The sequence below is a fragment of the Scyliorhinus canicula genome, chromosome 4 (assembly GCF_902713615.1).
Source record: "Scyliorhinus canicula chromosome 4, sScyCan1.1, whole genome shotgun sequence".
Lineage (NCBI taxonomy): Eukaryota > Metazoa > Chordata > Chondrichthyes > Carcharhiniformes > Scyliorhinidae > Scyliorhinus > Scyliorhinus canicula.
Genome location: NC_052149.1, coordinates 125,757,750 through 125,777,246, shown reverse-complemented (window position 1 = coordinate 125,777,246; position 19,497 = coordinate 125,757,750). Strand labels below are relative to the sequence as shown.

The 19,497-nt window shown below is 48.9% G+C and overlaps 1 long non-coding RNA gene and 1 gene segment (V, D, J or C); one reads left to right on the top strand and one right to left on the bottom strand.

The window, feature by feature from the left end:
- Positions 1-3,120: 3,120 nt before the first annotated feature.
- On the bottom strand, positions 3,121-9,674 carry LOC119964955. The segment is given in 4 exon segments: positions 3,121-3,975; positions 8,527-8,558; positions 8,973-9,270; positions 9,448-9,674. Coding segments are annotated over 4 exon segments (708 nt in total).
- On the top strand, positions 8,089-17,454 carry LOC119964980. The gene is made up of 2 exons (XR_005460407.1): positions 8,089-8,315; positions 17,312-17,454. It is a non-coding gene; the product is annotated as an uncharacterized LOC119964980 (long non-coding RNA).
- The last annotated feature ends 2,043 nt before the right edge of the window (positions 17,455-19,497 follow it).

The following is a 19,497-nucleotide window of genomic DNA, read 5'->3' as shown; positions in this document are numbered from 1 at the left end:
ATACACACCCCTGTCTGCATCAATGGTGTAGAGGTGGAGATGGTGCCGAGGTGGAGATGGTTAACAGTTTCAAATTCCTAGGTGTGCACATCACCAATAAGCTGTCCTTGTCCACCAATGTCGAGGCTGTGACCAAGAAAGCACAACAGTGCCTATACGTTCTCAGGAAACAAAGGAAATTTGGCATATCCACATTAACTCTTCCCAATTTTTACAGAGGCACCATAGTAAGCATCCTATCTGGCAGCATCACAGCCTGGTGTGGCAACTGCTTGGCCCAACACCGTAAGAATCTACAGAGTCATGAACACAGCCCAGTCCATCACACAAACCCACCTCCCATCCACTGACTCTGTCTACGCCTCCCACTGCATTGGGAAAGCGGGCAGCATAATCAAAGACCCCTCCCACCCAGCTTACTCACTCTTCCCACTTCTTCCATCGACCAGGAGATACAAAAGTCTGAGAACACGCACTAACAGGTTCAAAAACCATGATGTGGAAATGCTGGCGTTGGACTGGGGTGAGCACAGTAAGAAGTCTTCCAACACCAGGTTAAAGTCCAACAGGTTTGTTTTGAATCACTAGCTTTCGGAGCACTGCTCCTTCCTCAAGTGAATCACCTGAGGAAGGAGCAGTGCTCCGAAAACTAGTGATTTGAAACAAACCTGTTGGACTTTAACCTGGTGTTGTAAGACTTCTTACTGGGTTCAAAAACAGCTTCTTCCCCGCTGTTACCCGGCTCCTGAATGACCCTCTTATGGACTGATCTGATCTCTTCACACATCTTCTCGACTGAGTAATACTACACTCCTGTATGCTTCACTCGATGCTTGTGGCTATGTATTTACATTGTCTATTTATGTATGCCCTATGTTATTTTTCATGTATGGAATGATCTGTCTGGACTGTGCGCAGAACAATACGTTTCACTGTACCTCAGTACACGTGACAATAAAACAAATCCAAACCCAAGGATGGAGTGCTGGCCACACAACAGGCCGAGGAGGAGGAGGAGGAGGAGGAGGAGGTGCAAAGGAGGTGCCACATGAGGCCTCATGTGTACCGGCAGCTCCTGACATTCGAGGACCTGCCGGACCGGGTATGCTGTCGAAGTCTCCGGCTGATCAGGGAACAGTGGGGAATTTCTGCCAGATCATGATGCTCCAGGCACCATCAATAGGAGAGGACACACGCTCCCAGTGGTCGTCAAGGTGACGGTCGCCCTGTACCGTTACGCCATGAGGTCCTTCCAGGTGACGAGTGGGATCCAGTCTGGGATCTCACAGAGCTCGGTGCAAAGGTGCATCCGCGCTGTCACGGAGGCCCTTTCTCCCCAGAAGCCACAATATATCCATTTCAATGTGGCCCGTGCCCACCACGATACATCGCCGGGATACCCCGGGTCAAGGAAAGATCAATGGGGTGCATGTCCTCCTACGAACATTTGCAGATGACAGGCCGATCTACACAAACCGAAGGTGCCCCGCTGAGGTGAGTATCTCTGGGATGGTGGGAGGTGTTGGAGACAGCTTAGCAGTGCTAGCCTGGCACGCTGGCAGTGCCACCTGGTGACTCTGGAAATGCCATCTGGTCACCCTGGCAATGGCACACTGGACCTGCCAAGATGTCCATGGGGCACTACCAGTATGGCATGAGCACTGCCAGGGTGTCAGGCTGGCACTGCCATGCTGCCCAGGTAGCAGGTTGTCCGAGCCTGGGATCAGGCCCCGTGCGTTACCTGCCTTTGCCGGGTGGATGGGGGTGGGTCGAGAACCCCCAAACGGTTATTTGGGGAATCCGGAGGCCACAGTGGGACTCGAGAGCTGGGGTCAGCATTTAAAGATCACCCCCTGATCTCTCCCCGCACTGACGGGCTCAGCTCGCAGGAAGTGGATGTCAGTGCGGCCTCGGAGGCTCCTTCCTCACCGCCGCCCAAATATCCCAGAATCCCGGTTAATAACGGGATCATATTCAGCACTGCAGGCTCCGGGAAACACCCCACTAAACACACCCAAAACAGGAGCCTGTTCATTCCCAGTTACATTGCTCCCTGAGTAAATCAGTCTCTGCAGAAATGTTGTGGTGATCGGAGGGCCAGAGACAGATAGTTGGCATTTTGAAGGTGCCGTTAGAAGTGAATTGGGGAATAGGTTTTTCCAGGGATGGATACAGAAAGGGGGTAGGGTTGGGGTGTGGAAGGGGGATGTGGGTGGGGAGTGATATAAGGAAGTGATCAGAGATGGTCTTATCTGTGATTGAAACACTGGGAGTAGTGAGACCTCGTGAGGTGGTAAGTTCACATACAATTCATAGACTTCATAGAATTCATAGAATTTACAATGCAGAAGGAGGCCTTTCAGCCCATCGAGTCCGCACCGGCCCTTGGAAAGAGCACCCCACCCAAGCCCATGCCTCTACCCTATCCTCGTAACCCAGTAACCCCACCTAAACTTTTTAGACACTGAGGGCAATTTAGCATGGCCAATCCACCTAACCTGCACATCTTTGGACTGTGGGGGAACCGGAGCACCCGGAGGAAACCCATACAGACACATGGAGAATATGGGAGAAGGGGGAGGTGGGGAATATGGGTTGGAGAATTGTGATTGTGATGATTTAATCCCAGCAACTTTCAGTCTCTTTTCTGATTTGAATCTTGTAAACTCAGAGATTCCAGATTGTTATAACCTGCCTGCTTCCCACTGGCTGGGGACTAATGGCAATCCCACAATCCTTTGGGAGTACGAGATTCCCCAATGAGGGGGTTGGGGCAGAAATCATAAGCAGATTCGCTGCATAAATAAAGCTGGCCAGTTTGGAACCAGCTAGAGAGGAGTGAGCAGCAAGGGAGTTGCTGCTGCTGTTGTATAAATATGTTATTGTAAATAAATGTTATTTCTTTCTATCCTTCAACTTGTGCTGGATTCTTTGTGACCCTCACAAAACAGATAAAACTGATCATTTAAAAATGATTGATAATTGTCTTTGAATCCAATCTTCTGCTGATGTGTCATTGATTGACAGGCCAACCAGCCAATCATGATAATCATTTGCTGAAATGCAGCCAATCAGCTGATGGGGAGGAGGGACATTCCAAACCACACACGAGACACAGACTGAATATTCTTAATGTTTATTACCTTTTACAGATTTACATTGTCAGAAGAAAGACTTGAATAAACAGCCCAGCCAGAGAAAGCTGGAGAAATTCACAGGGAGAATATGGAGATTTTCTCAATGACATGAGAATCCTGTCCCTTTAAACGGTGACTAAACCTTAAATTGTAACTGCAGGGTGAGCAGGAAGGAGGTCTGGTTTCCTATAGCTGAGACTTCAGGGGTCACGTTATTTTGGTACAGCTGACAGTCTTCAGCATCTTAGAGAGGTTTTACTTGGCATCACGAGTCTGCACTGTCCCATCAAACATTCCCAGAACAGATGCTGCATGGGATTATATACAGAGTAAATATCTCTCTGCACTGTCCCAAAAACATGACTTAACCCCTGACCCTCAGAAGTGTCTCAGACCCAGTCCCGAGAAGGAAGAGAGTCGGAATTCAGTGCTAACAATGACCTTTGCCCTCCCAGCTCACCCCTGTTCTATTTAAAGTTGTGTCTCCTCTGTGGACTGTCTCTAACACTCTATGCACATTCTGATCTCCTGATGGTCTTGCTGAGGGCAGAGGAGAGGCTCACGTGGGTGAGGGCACAGGAGAAGCGGGCGTTGGATTCCCAGGCAGAGCCAGAGAGGGTCAGCAGGCTGCTGACACTGTAGGTGTTGTCCGAAGCTCGCAGGTAGTTGCTGGTCTGAACCCCGTCCGAAATGGCTGCACCATCCTTCTTCCACTCCACCACCAGCTCATCGGGATAGAAGTGATTGGCAAGGCACACCAGGGTGGCAGTGCCCTTGGTCTTGACCTCCTCCAGGGAGGGGGGCAGCAGGGTCAGTGTGGGTTGTGAATTCTCACGGCCTGAAAGAGAAAGGAAGGAATTTTAATTGCTGCCTTAATAAAGGATTTCAACTTCCCAAATATTAACTGGAATCAAGACATGTGTCAATGTATAGATGATCCGGAATTCTGACAATCCATTCTGAGCAACCTTTCTAACCAGTACAGAACAATCCCAACAAGAGAAGGAGCAGTTTTGGACAGTTTTGTGGATTGAATCTGGGCAGGTGAAGGGGTATCAGTGGGAGGGTATTTGGGTAATAGTGATCATAATTCAGTTAGATTTAGAGCAGTAATGGAAAAGGGTAAAGGCAGACCAAGAGGAAAAGTTTTAAATTGGGGAAAGGCCAATTTTCCGAAACTGGGATTTGCCAAAATGGACAGTAAACAGCGACTTGATGGTAAAACAGTGACAGAGTCCGGGGAGAATATTCAAGATGGAGATAGAGAGATTTCAGAACAAATATGTTCACACAAAGCAGTGGTGAGGGACATTGGGCGGAATTCTCCGACCCCCCCGCAGTTTCGGAGAATCGCCCGGGAATGGCGTAAATCCCGCTCCCGCCGTGGCTGGAATTCTCCGCCACCCGGGAATCGGCGGGAGTGGGAATCGCACCCCGCCGATCGGCGTGCCCCCCGCGGCGATTCTCCGGCACGCGATGGGCCGAAGTCCCGCCGCTGACAAGCCTCTCCCGCCGACGTGGTTTCAACCACCTCTGGTGGCGGTGGGATTGGCGGCGCAAGCAGGCCCCCGAGGACCTGGGGGGGCGCGGTGTGATAGGACCCCGGGGGGTGCCCCCACAGTGGCCTGGTCCGCGATCGGGGCCCACCGATCGGCAGGAGGGCCAGTGCCATGGGGCACACTTTCTTCCGCCGCCGCCACGGCCTCCACCATGGTGGAGGGAGAAGAGACCCCCCGTCTCTGACTCACCAGCGCATGCGCGGACCGGTGAAGTCCTTTCGGCCAGCCCCGACGCCGGGCAGTGTGCGTCAAAGGTCGTTGGTGCCGGTTTTGGCACCAGTCGGCGTGGCTCCAACCACTCTGGCACGGGCCTAGCCCCTCAGGTTGCGGAGAATTCTGCACCTTTGGGGAGACCCGAATCCAGAGTGGTTGGCGCCACTCCGCTATGCCGGGACCCCCTGCCCCGCCGGGTAGGGGAGAATCCCGGCCATTGTGAGAGGATAACTAATGAATGAGTGGGATCAATTAGAGAGAAAAATGCAATTGTGTGTGGAGGTGGAAGGCATGGAGATGGTTCTTAATGAATAATTTACATCAGTTTTCACTAATGCGAGGGACAAAGCAGACATTGGAGTTCAGGAGGAGGAGAATTGTGAAATATTGGATGTGATAAAGATAGTGAGAGAGGAGATATTAACGTGTTTATCAGCTTTGAAAGGGGAGAGACCCCCAGGCCCGGGTGAAATGTATCCCAGGCTGCTAAGGGAAGGAAGGGAAGAAATAGCGGAGGATCTGACCATTATTTTCCAATCCTCTCTGACTACAGGCTTGGTGTCAGAGGACTTGTGGATGATAATGTTGTACCGTTGTTTAAAAAGGGAGGAAGGGATAGGCCGAGGGAGCGATTTTGAATTTGATGAGGAGGGAACGAGGAGGATTGATGACGGGAGTGAGTTTGATGTCGACAACATGAGTTTTCCAAGGATTTTGCCAAGTTTCCAATGACAGACGGGTTTGGAAATTAAAAGCTGATGGAATCCAAGGGAAAGTGACAAATTGGATTTCAAATTGGTTCAGTGTCAGGAGGTAAAGGTTTGATGTTAAGCTGGTTAAATCATTTTGGAATGTTACTTAGACATTTGTAAAGAAGTTCACTACAAATTCAGCACTGAAATAGTTAATAATGAGAGTATTTAAAGATGCAGTGTCCCATTTAAGAGACTATTAACCTATCAGGATGCTCGAACTATTGATCATTATTTCTGGGGGAACAGGTTGAACATTAACAAACCTCAAATCACACACAGAACCGGAGAAATTTATCCCAGAAATTTGGAGCAGACGTGGATCGACACACTTCACAAAGGATACTGATTGGCTGCCAGTGTAGAAGGTTCTAGATTTCACTTCAAACCTTGCTGCCCAGCCCTGGGCTCAGGTCAAGAGTGAGATTCCGATTAGCCTCTGTGTCCAGGGGTCAGAATAATCTATCCTTGCTGCTGTGCGGGAACGTCCGGTTCACCAGCCGCGTGATTATTGGCTGCGTGCCATTCTCTGGCGACAGGATTATATCTGTCCGTCGATTGTCAATGGGATTTACCACAGCAACCACCCGATGCTGCTGTGAAACCCGCTGGCGGTGATGTGCTGCTGGTGGGAGAATTGAATAGCAACACTGGAGAAATCCGCCCCCTATTTCTGGTGGTCTAGTGTCCAGGTCACACCCCCAGACAAGCTGTTCCAGTTTAGATACATAACTGGCATCGACCAGTTACCCAGGTGTGTCCTGTCAACAAAAAGCTGGACAAACCCAATCCGGACAATTACTGTCCATCAGTCATCTCGCGATCATCAGCAAAATGATTGGTGTTGTTAATGACAGTGTTATCAAGTAGCACTTACTCAGCAATAACCTGCTCACTGACACTCAGTTAAGGATCTGCCAGGGTCACTCAGCTCCTGACCTCATCACAGCCTTGGTTCAAACATGGACAAAAGAGCTGAACTCCAGAGGTGAGGCCAGAGTAACTGTCCTTTGACATCGAGGCAGCATTTGACCAAGTTTGGCATCAAGGAGCCCGAGCGAAACTGGAGTCAATGGGAATCAGAGGGAAAACTCTCCGCTGGCTGGAGTCATACCCAGCACAAAGGAAGATGGCTGTTGTTTGGGGTTTTAATTCTCCAATCTATATTAATGAGCTGGATGAAGGGAATGAGAGTATTGTAGCTAAATTTGCTGATGATAAAATGATAGGTAGGAAAGCAAGTTGTGAGGAGGATACAGAGTGTGAAAAGGGATATTGATAGGTTCAGTGAGTGGGGAGAACATTTGGCAGATGGAGTATAATGTGGGGAAATGTGAGCTTGTCCACTTTGTTAGGGAGAATAGAAAAGCAGAATATTATTGACATGGAGAGAGACTGCAGAAAGCTGTGATACAGAGGGATCTGGGTGTCCTTGTGTATGAATCACAGAAAGTTAACCTGCAGGTACAGCAAGTGATGAGGAAGGTCAATGGAATGTTGTCCTTTATTACACAGGGGGATGGAGTATAAAAGTAGGGAAGTCTTGCTCCATCGATACAGCACATTGGGGAGACTACACCGTGAGTACTGGGCACAGTGTTGGTCTCCTTACTTAAGGACGGATGTTCCGACATTGGAAGAAGTTCAGAGAAGGTTCACTGGGCTGATTCCACTGAGGAATGGAATGTCTGATGTGGAAAGGTTGAGCTGGTTGGGTCTGTACTCATTGCAGAATGAGAGGTGATCTTATTGAAACATATAAGATTCCGAGGGAGCTTGACAGGATGGATGTTGAGAGAATGTTTCCCCTCGTGGGGAATATAGAATTAGTGGACACAGTTTAAAAATAAGGGATCTCCATTTAAGGCGGAGATGAGGAGGAATTTCTTCTCCCAGAGGGTCGTTAGTTTTTGGAATTCTCGTTCCCAGAGAGCAGTGCATGCTGGGACATTAAATATATTCCAGGCTGAGTTCGACAGATTTCTGATTGACGAGGGTCAAAGGTTATGGGGACTGACAGGAAAGTGGAGTTTGGGCCATTTTTAAAAGTTAATTTATGGGATGTGTGGGTCTGAAGTGGGAATTTGCCATCCTGACCTTGTCCGGCCTACAAGTGACACCAGATCCTCAGTAATGTGTTGACTCTGAAATACCCTCTGGAATGGCCGAGCAAGACACTCAGTTCAAGGGCAATTAGGGATGGGCAATAAATGCTGGCCCAACAAGAGATCACACATCACATCAAACAATAAAAATATCTCCAGGGATTTTCAGGAATATTGGATCAGGGATAAATATCGGACTGAACTCGACCCAAAGAGAAAGTAACTGAGAGTCTCCCCAAAAGCCTGGAACACTGAAGCCACTGGATTGTGAGCCCTGCTGGACCTGTTTGTCATCAGAACTTTGCCATGAGATAAGCAGGGAGTGGAGAGAGCAGAGTTAAAGCTGGGGGAAGTGGGACCTCGGTGTCTCACTGTGTTGCTGCTGCTGCTGTGATCAGTTATATCAGAGAGTGTGACAGGGAGCCAGAGCTCACATCAAACTCTGCCCGTGTCTGTCACACGCAGACTGACAGGAGTCTAGTGAGTGATTTCACTCCATGGTCCAGGAATGTGAACACAGTCTGCAAACGTCCAGATCTCCTCCACACGGTGGGTAAAAGCTGCTTACTTATATCTTGCTGCTTAAAGGGGGGAATGGAACTAAAGAAATACAGCTGGGCACCCTGTTCTACACAGTGTTCTTCAATGAACCATTTCATTCACTGCAGCTCCCCACTAACACCTTCAACTATTCAGCATTTGTGTTTGAGAAAGTTTCAGTATTGAAAGGGTTAATAACGGAGGATTGGGGTTTACTTACTCAGTCTGAGCTTGGTTCCTTTACCGAACGTACGCCACACTGACAGCTTCCAGTGCAGGGGCTGTACAAAAACCTCTGCTCTCTGCTTCACTCACTCACTCTCACCCTCTCTCTGTCTCTCACTGTCTCTCACTCACTACTCTCTTTCTCTCTCACTCTTTCTCTCTCTGTTTCTCTCAATGTCTCTGTGTTTTGTTGGGAGATTTGAGAAGTCCAATTTTGAATGATAAATCCTTCAGCTGCTCTTCATAACGTGGACATGGAGAGTAAAAAACCTGAGGCCTTCAGTGACTGGAGTGTGTAGTGGACAGTGAAAATAATTTGTTCAGTTTCCTTTCTTGTGTTTATATAAAACTGTTCATATATTATATAAAACTGTGCTTCGTGTCAGGAGAGGAGGTGGTGCTGTGGATACTGAGGTTTTTGTAAGGCTCTGTATCACTGTGTAGGGGGAGCTGTTATATTGCTGACAGTAATAATCAGCGACATCCTCATTCTGTACGTTGCTGATTGTCAGGGTGAATCGTGTTCCAGATTGACTGCCGGTGAATCGGTCGGATATTCCTGTGAATCGAGTTGCTGCATTGTAGATCAGCAGAGCCGGTTTCTGACCTTCTCGCTGTTGATACCAAGCAACATTGCTGCTAACAGATTGACTGGCCGTACAGGTGAGGGTTGCAGTCTGGCCCAGGCTCAATGACAGCACCGGGGGAGACTGGGTCATGATGATGTCTCCACTGATACCTGAGGGGTAATAGAGAAACAGAGTGAAGTCACAGAAAGAGCCTGTACAATGAGATATTGTTGGAGACACTGACTGTTCCTCTGCTTTCAGCATTTTCCCTTCAATCACAAGTCAGTAGAATTGGATTGAAATGGAGAGCAGGAAAATATTCAAGGTGGAAGGAGAGAGATTTGTACCTGCGATGCAGAATGCCAGAGGCCAGATCAGCTGGATGGCTGAAATCATGGTGTCTGCTCCTGTCCCTGTGCCTGGTTACTGATAAACTCTCCCTTCACTGGGCTCTGCTTTATAAAGCTGCAGCCTGTGAGAGTCTGACTGCCCGTTCCTCAGTATGTAAATGGTATGAGGCAGAGACACCACGTCAGCACCTTCACTTCCTCTTCTTCTCTCTCACTCCCTCCCTCAGTATCAGTCCCTCAGTTTCTGTCTCTCCCCCTCTCTCTCTGTCTCTCTGTCTTGTTCTTCCTGCCTCACTGTATCTGCTTGCTCTCCCCCCTCTCTCCCTCCATTGATACCTGCCCCTCAGACTCTCTCTCTGTCTCTCTCTCTTTCACCCTGATTTTATCTCTCTTTCTCCCTCACTTTATTTCTCTATTTGTTCCTTTGTGTTTTCATCTCCCTCTACCTGAGAGGAGGGAACAATCTCATTCACTCTATCAGTTCCCTCAGGATATCTTTATTGAAGATCATGTCTCGTTCTTCTGAACTTTTATCCCTGTACAGCTGCAGTAAAATGTCCCTTTTTTATTTTCTGTTCCACTTATAATAAACACCAACATTCCATTTCCCTTCCTGGTCACTTGCTGGACCTGCAGACTAACGTGATCTGTAGTTGCAGCTTGCCAACGCATAACAAAGCATTTACCCCACTCCCTGATTTCTGTTGACCAAAAAATCCAACATCCATATTCAGATATTACACTGTATACCATGGGATCATGGGCGGGATTCTCCAGCCACACCCACCCGGTGACCGGACATTCCGCCCGAGGTCAAAGGACCTTTACAGGGTCCGCGTCCCACCCGTGACGACCTTGCGGCGAAGAATCCAGCCCCATATCTTGTGCAGTAACATTTTTTGTGGCACCTGACCAAATTCCTTTTGGAATTCCGTGTACATCACATCTACAGCTTCCCCTTTTTCCACCTTCTGACTCCCTCAAAGGTGGATGAGCTCAAGCGAGAGCACAACAGGCAGAAGATTCGCATCCCACGTGCCATTCCAGAACTTCCCTGACCTCACTGACCTGTTACCCCTGTCCTCACTGACCTGTTAATTCTGACCTCATTGACCTGTTACCCCTGACCTAACTGACCTGTTAATTCTGACCTCACTGACCTGTTACCCCTGTCCTCACTGACCTGTTAATTCTGACCTCACTGTGCTGTTACCCCTGACCTCACTGACCTGTTAATTCTGACCTAACTGACCTGTTAATTCTGACCTCACTGACCTGTTAATTCTGACCTCACTGACCTGTTAATTCTGACCTCACTGACCTGTTAATTCTGACCTCACTGACCTGTTAATTCTGACCTCACTGTGCTGTTACCCCTGACCTCACTGACCTGTTAATTCTGACCTCACTGACCTGTTATTCCCTACATCACTAATCTGTTACCCCTGACCTCACTCACCTGTTAATTCTGACCTCACTGACCTGTTAAATCTGACCTCACTGACATGTTAATTCTGACCACACTGGCCTGTTATCCCTGACCTCACTGACCTGTTAAATCTGACCTCACTCACCTGTTAATTCTGACCTCACTGACCTGTTAATTCTGACCTCACTGACCTGTTAATTCTGACCTCACTGACCTGTTAATTCTGACCTCACTGACCTGTTAATTCTGACCTCACTGACCTGTTAATTCTGACCTCACTGACCTGTTATTCCCTACATCACTAATCTGTTAGCCCTGATCTCACTGACCTGTTACTTTGAACTCACTGATCTATTGCCCCTAACCTCACTGACCTCCAATTCCCTCTATGGCCTCACTCCTCCCTACCTCTGCATCCTGCTGCAGACTCACATTCCCTCCCTCACCCTTCCATTCTCTGACTCTGGTCTCCTGCCCATCGCTACTTCCTTCATCCCACCATTGACAGCAGAGCCTTCAGATGCCTAGGGCCTGCTCTCTGAACTCTCACCCTTAAACCCTCCCCCTCTCCAGGTCACTCCACTCCATCAAACTCCATCCTTCAATCCAAGCCTTCGATTAATCTTCCTTAAATACCCCCAACTCCCTCGCTCCTCTTACTGTCGCTCTGCGTAACATCCTGGGATGTTTTGTACATTAAGGCACTAAGTAAATTCATTTTGTGTGGGGATTTTGTTTGGGGACAGAATTAGACAAAGTAGTGATGGCTCCTTCAGTCAAATATCCTGATGAAAGGGTCCAAACTGCCCTAAACAGAATGGGGAAGTGGCTGATGTTAGATTTTTTAAATGTATCCATTCATGTGATGTGGGTGTCACTGGCTGGATCAGCATTTACTGCCCATCCCTAATTGCCCCAGCGGATGTGGTGATGAGCTGCCTTCTTGAACCGCTACAGACCCTGAGGTGTAGATACACCCACAGTGCTGTTAGGGAGGGCATTCCTGGATTTTGATCCTGAATTCTGAACCTTGTCGCTCGCCTGAGGTGAGATGTCCATCAGGTTAAATCACCACCAGCCAGATCACCCTGTCTAAGGGGAAAGCAGCCTATGGTCATCTGGGACTATGATGACTTTGCTATTTATGTGGCTCGCCCAGTTCACTATCTGGTTCATGGTAAACTCCCAGGATGTTAATAATGGGGGATTCAATGATGGTACACCATTCATTGAATGTCAAGAGGCAATGGTTGGATTCTCTCTTGTTGGAGATGGACATTGCCTGGCATTTCTGTGGTGTTAATGTTACTTACCACTTGTCAAATCAACTCTGGATACTGTCCAGTCTTGCTGCACTTGGACAAGGACTGCTTCATTATCTGAGGAGTCGTGAATGGTGCTGAACATTGTGCAGTCATCCGCAAACATCCCCACTTCTGACCTTATGATGGAAGGGAGGTCATTGATGAAGCAGCTGAAGATGGTTGGGCCTTGGACACTACCCTGAGCAACTCCTGCAGTTATGTCCTGAAGCTGAGATGATTGACCTCCAACTACAGCAACCATCTTCCTTTGTGCCGTGTATGAGACCAACCAGCGGATGGTTTTGCCCCCAATTCTCATTGACTCCAGTTTAGCTTGGGCTCCTTGATGCCACACTCGGTCAAATGCTGCCTTGCTAGGGGGGCAGCAAGTTCTGGAGCACAAGTCTTCAATACTATTGCTGGAATATTGTCAGGGCCCATAGGCTTTGAGTATCCAGTGCCTTCAGCCGTTTATTAATATCACGTGGAGTGAATCGTATTGGCTGAAGACTGACATCTGTGATATGGAGACCTCAGGAGGAGACCGAGATGGATCATCCACTCGGCCCTTCTGGCTGAAGATTGTTGTGAATGCTTCCGCCTTGTCTTTAGTACGAATGCACTGGGTTCTTCCATCATTGAGGATGAGGATATTTGTGGAGCCTCCTCCTCCAGTGAGTTGTTTAATTGTCCACCAACTTTCACAGCTGGATGTGACAGGACTGCAGAGCTTAGATCTTATCCATTGGTTTTGGGATTGTTTAGCTCTGTCTGTCACTTGCTGAAAGTGCTGTTTGATACACAAGTAGTCCTGTGTTGTAATGCACCAGATTGCCTGGTGTTGTTCCTGGCGTGCTCTCCTGCACTCTTCATTAAACCAGGGTTGCACCCCTGGCTCAGTGATAATGGTAGAGTGGGAGACATGCAGAGTCATGAGGTTGCAGATGGTGGTTCAGTCGAATTCTGCTGCTGCTGATGACCCATGGATGCCCAGTATTGAGTTACTAGATCTGTTCTGAATCTATCCCATTTAGCACTGTGGTAGTGCCACACAACAGAATAGAGTGTGTCCTCAATATGAAGATGGATCTTTGTCTCCACAAGGACTGTGTGGTGGTCACTCCTACCGATACTGTCATGGACAGATGTATCTGTGGAATGTAGATTGTTGAGGATGAGGCCAAGTATGTTTGTCCCTCTTGTTGGTTCCCTCACCACCTGCTGCAGTCCCAGGTCCAGCAGCTATGTCCTTTTGGACCTGGCCAGCTTGGCATGTGGTGGTACTACTGAGCCACTCTTGGTGATGGGCATTGAAGGTCCCCACTCAGAGTATAATCTGCACCCATGCCACCCTCAGTGCTTCCTCCAAGTGGTGTTCAACATTGTGGTGCTGTCTCATAAACTGAGGGAGATGTGGGGTCTGGTAATCATATTTAACACATGTTTAACCTGACACCATGAGACTACATGGGGTCCAGATTTGATGTTGAGGATTCCCAGGGCACCTCCTCCCGACAGTATACCACTTTGCCCCCACCTCTGCTGAGTCTGTCCTGCTGGTGAGACAGGACATACCTAGGGAATGGTGATATTGTCTGGGACATTGGCCACAATTCTCCAGCCTCTTTGCGCTCTCGTTCAAACAAGGCCGGTGAATAGCGGGAGAGGACAAAAATGAGATCCGTGCCAGGTGCCAAACAGTTTGCGATGTAACCGGCCGCTCCCATAGGCCAAATCAGGATCTCGCCGTAGCGCGGCAAGAAACCAATTATCACCATGTAAGCCCCATTTCCATACAATTAACGGGAGCGACCCCATATCCAACGGCCTCCCATCATTCAGCCGCCTCCCCAGCAAGTGGTCACGCTGACGCCGATTAGTACTCCATTTAAAATGGTGAACCTGGCGGAAGGGCTTCTGTGGGGAGCTGAGGAGGTGAGTAGCCATCTTTACTCACAGGCAAAGAGCCCGGGGGCACTGGGTTTGCCACCCGAGTGCTGGATGGGGGATGAGGGACCCTCGGCTGGGGATGGGTTTTCCACCGAGGTGTGTGTATCTGCACTGGTGGAGGGGGAGATGACAGCTGTGACACGATTATTTTTTTTTTATAAATTTAGATTACCCAATTATTTTTTCTATTAAGGGGCAATTTAGCCTGGCCAATCCACCTACTCTGCACATTTTTGGGTTGTGGGGGCGAAACCCACGCAGACACGGGGAGAATGTGCAAACACCATACGGACAGTGACCCAGAGCCGGGATCGAACCTGGGACCTCAGCGCAGTGAGGCGGTTGTGCTAACCACTAGGCCACCGTGCTGCCCTGTGACACGATTATAAAGGTTGTATCCTTGGAGATCTCCTCTGAGGTGTTCTGCTCGGAGTCAGGAGAGGAGGCCTCACGGGAAGGGCTGGCGCCGTCGGCTGGAGGACTTGCGGGAGAATGGACATGTGGTCAGTGGGAGGGATGGGCCAGTCAGTAAGGCAATAATAACTCACGTTTGACAGGTTCCTGGGTGGATTCTGGTGGTTCCTCACATCAGCAGCATCCGCCAGCCTCTGTGTGGGTGACTATTCTGTCCTCGGCTACACCGTCACATCCAGGGCCTGCTCCTCAAAGAGGTGAGGATTCTTATGTCCACCAGTCTGGGCCCTCTCCCGATGGTTATGGGAGAGCTTTTCCTGAGGAGACACAGAGAGGGCATCGTTAGCTACAAGCGTGGTTCACAGTGGTGGGAGAGGGGGGGTGATGGAGGGGTGAAGTGCTGTTCGACTTTGTTAGTGGGGGGTTAGCGAACGTGCTATCGTTGAATCAGCTGGCGAGCCTTTATTTGAGACAAGAAATCCGTGAGGCCTCGTCAATGGACCAATTAACGCGGAATAGAGTTGCCGGCTCGCTGGGCTGAGAGCCGGGAACTTTGCAGCAATTCCCGCTCGCTAACACTTTGAAATGTTTCCGGAGAATTGCGCGCATTATCTGTGAAGCATAATTCTGAAAGTATGACTGTGTCTGACCAGTCAGTGGGACAGCTCCCCCAATTCTGACACATGTCCCCAGATATCAGGAAGGAGGGACTTTGCAGGGTCGACAGGGTTGGGTTTGCCGTTGTTGTTTCTGGGGTCTATGTCGATGCCGGGAGGTCTGTTCGGTTTCATTCCTTTTAGAATTTTCAGCAATTTGATACAACTGAGTGGCTATTTCAGAGTCAGCCACATTGCTGTGGGTCTGGAGTCACATGTAGGCCAGACCAGGTAAGGACGGCAGATTCCCTTCTCTAAAGGACATTAGTGAACCAGACGGTTTTTTACGACAATCGACAATGGTTTCTGATGGGTTGGGCTGGCTGGGTCGATGTGGACTGCGTTTGATGCAGTGTAGCGAGAGACAGACTTCCAACACTTGATGAGATGCAACACGATTTTATTTAACATTTAAACTACATGTTCAACTGTGGGTTGACACGATGCTGAATTGACTGGAGACCTGATGCTAGCCTGACCAGACTAACTGACTACCACATGGTGTTTGGACTGGTTATGCTCACGAGCTCTGACTGTCTCAGAGGCTGGATCCCGAGAGAGCGGGAAAACTGCTGCCCTCTGGCTTTATAGTGGTCGTGCCCTGTCTGGTGATTGGCTGCTGTGTTCTGTTTGCTTGCTGGTCATCCTGTGTGTCCACCAGCTGCCATGGTGGGATTTGAACCTGTGACCAGAGCATTAGCCTGAGCCTCTGGATTACTAGTCCAGTGACATTACCACTACACCACGGCCTCCCCCACATTGTGCTGTGAGGCTCCATGGAACTGTATCCCAGCATGAAGTGTCCCTCAGGAGGGGAGAGGGAATGTTCGGAGCCCTGAGCTCCATTTCCCAGCCCAGGCATTTTGTCTTCCAATGAATGAATGAGATGGCAATTTGGAGCCAGGTTAGGGACAGTCTCGTGCTGTGGACCCAGGTCTACAAGAGGCAATTGGAGATATCCCTGGAAAGGAAAGATTGGCTGGGTTATGGGGATAGAGAGGGGGAGTGGGACTAATTGGGTAAGTCACAGCATGATGGGCAGAATGGCCTCCTTCTGTGCTGGAAGATTCGAGGTAGTGGACACGGTTCACAGTTTTCTCCCGTGTCAGTAACAAACATCCAGATGCTCTGAGCCCCTTCTTTCACTTCCTCTGTTGGTTACGTTTCAATCTTCCGATCTGACAGTCTTTGCTGTTATTTTTTACACTGGGGGTTTCTGCTGTGGTCTGAATCTCTAACAATAACTGTCCAATCAGTGAAAAGAACAGCAGCTAAGAGCAGTCAGGACTGAGGAGCCAGGCTCACTGGGAAACACATTGGGAAGATCAAAGCCATCGTCTTCAGCTCCCGATACAAACTCCACCCCTCTCCCTGAGCTCTGTCTGCTGCTCAACCAGACTCTTTACAGCATTGGCCTCATCTCTCTGTTCCTCCACAATTCCCAGCTTCCCACCATTTAGAAATGACTCTGATTTCTCTTTCTTTGGTCAGTAATCGTGTTATCTATTCTTTCATCCAAGTCACTGATAAATACAATGAAAAGCTGAGACTTAAGCTTGGAGCACACAGACATTATCCCCACTCCCTGTTTCCGACATCTTAACCAATTCTTTATCCTTGGAAAAAGATCTCCTCAAACAGCCTCTCATGTGCAACCTTCTAGAATGTCTTCTGGAAATAAATAACACCCACAGACATTCCCTTATCTACCACATTAGTGACCTCGTTAACAAATGTAACCATGTTTGTGAACCATGTCTGACCCTTTTTAAATCCATGCTGACTCTCTCGGATCTGTTCATATTTCTCATTCATTTTGTGTCTAATCACAGCTTCCAACCACTTCCCCATAACAGACATTAAACTGAGATGTTAGTTGTGAATGACTCTATCAAACAGCTAGCACAGATATGAGGGGCTGAATGGCCTCTTCCTGTACTGTAGGCATATCTGGCTCCTTGATTGAAAGATATGGATAGGAACAGGAGGTGGGCTGGAGTTTAAACAATGAGTTGAATGTAGGCGGAGTGTCATTAGTGGGTAATGGACAATGGACATAGTGTACATGAGCTTCTTGAAAAGATGTCTTTCTCTGTTTCCCTTTCCAGCTCCAGGGCTCTCATTAAGGAGCTGAAAGAATATTTAGTGAAGAATGTAACGACCTGAGTTCCATCTCTCCCTCTGAATTTCCGAACAGACAAAGTATAAAGATCCATTTAAAACAACAATAAAATATTTATTCATATGATAATCAGTGAGTTTTATTTTGGAACAAAATATTCCTTTCCAGTGAGTATGCATTTCACAATCCAATCTTTGTACACAGCAGCAACACACTTCATGGTTCAATATGTATACACAGATACATCACACTTCGCAATCCAGTCTGTGTACACAGATACATCACACTTCACAATCCAGTCAGTGTACACAGGTACATCACACTTCACAATCCAGTCTGTGTACACAGATACATCACACTTCATAATCAAGTCTGTGTACACAGGTACATCACACTTCACAATGCTGTCTGTGTACACAGGTACATCACACTTCACAATCCAGTCAGTGTACACAGGTACATCACACTTCATAATCAAGTCTGTGTACACAGGTACATCACACTTCATAATCCAGTCTGTGTACACAGGTACATCACACTTCATAATCCAGTCTGTGTACACAGGTGCATCACACTTCACAATCCAGTCTGTGTACACAGGTATATCACACTTCACAATCCAGTCTGTGTACACAGGTATATCACACTTCACAATCCAGTCTGTGTACACAGGTACATCACACTTCACAATCCAGTCTGTGTACACAGGTATATCACACTTCACAATCCAGTCTGTGTACACAGGTATATCACACTTCACAATCCAGTCTGTGTGCACAGATACATCACACTTCACAATCTAGTCTGTGTACACAGGTACATCACACTTCACAATCCAGTCTGTGTACACAGGTACATCACACTTCACAATCACAGTTTCAATATACAATGCCTACAAAGCCTCGTGTGTGTCGTCGATGGAACACTGCCCCATGGGGACGCCCACTATCCTGGTGAATCCCGTGTGTGTAGTCGATGGCCTCCTGCACCATGGGGATGCCCACTGTTGTGGTAAAGCCCCGTGTGTGTTGTTCCAATCCAAGCTATCCAGTAAAATTGTAATCAGCTCATGATTGAACCCCATTCTTTCACCTTTTGTTTACCAAGATCCTGGGTGGGATTCTCCGACCCCCCGCCTGGTCAGAGAATCGCAGAGGGACGGCGTCAATCCCGCTCCGCCGTGTCCCGAATTCTCCGGCACCGGAGATTCGGCGGGGGCGGGAATCGCTCCGCGCCAGTCAGCCCCCCCCCCCCCCCCCCGGCGATTCTCTGGCCTGTGATGGGCCGAAGTCCCACTGCTGTCAAGCCTCTCCCGGCGTAGATCAAACCTACCTTACCAGCAGGGGCAGGCCGCATGGGCAGGCTCCGGGGTCCTGGATCCTGGGGGGGGCGCCGGGCGATCTGGCCCCGGGGGGTGCCCCCACAGTGGCCTGGCTCGCGATCAGGGCTCACCGATTGGCGGGCGGGCCAGTAGAGTGGGGACACTCGTTTCCTTCCGTCTTCACCATAGTCTTCACCATGGTGGAGGCAGAAGTGACTCCCTCCCCTGCGGATGTGCGGGGATGACGTCAGCAGCCGCTGACGCTCCGGCGCATGTGCGGACTTTTGTCGGCTGGCAAAGTCCCTTCAGCCAAAGGTCGTCCACGCCAGCCGGCGGAGCGCCAACCACTCCGGCGCGGGCCTAGCCCCTCAATGTTAGGGCGTGGCCCCTATAGGTGCGGAGACTTCCGCACCTTTGGGGCGGCACGACGCCGAAGTGGTTCATGCCACTCCATCACGCCGGGACCCCCGCCCCGCCGGGTAGGTGAGAATCCCCTGTGTCCATTTTAATGTTATTGTTCCCGGACATTCCCATCCTGATATCGCAGTCAGATCCTGTCCACTCATTGTCCATCTCGGGGCAGGTTACTAGAACTGGTATCCTCTTTATTCCATGAATTGTTTCAGACAGGATACTGGGGCCACTGATAAAACATGTTTACTCAGACCACTATGTAATCTGCTGACCACACAACCCGTGTGTCTTAAAAACATGGGCAAGTTAGTTAGCGTAAATCCCATCATGCATTGTGGCCACTGCTTGTAGCTAGAGTTTACATGATTATCACTGCTCTGTCCTAAAATACAGGTTTAATGGTTAATACTGGTTACTGGGTGTACTTTCTATGATTA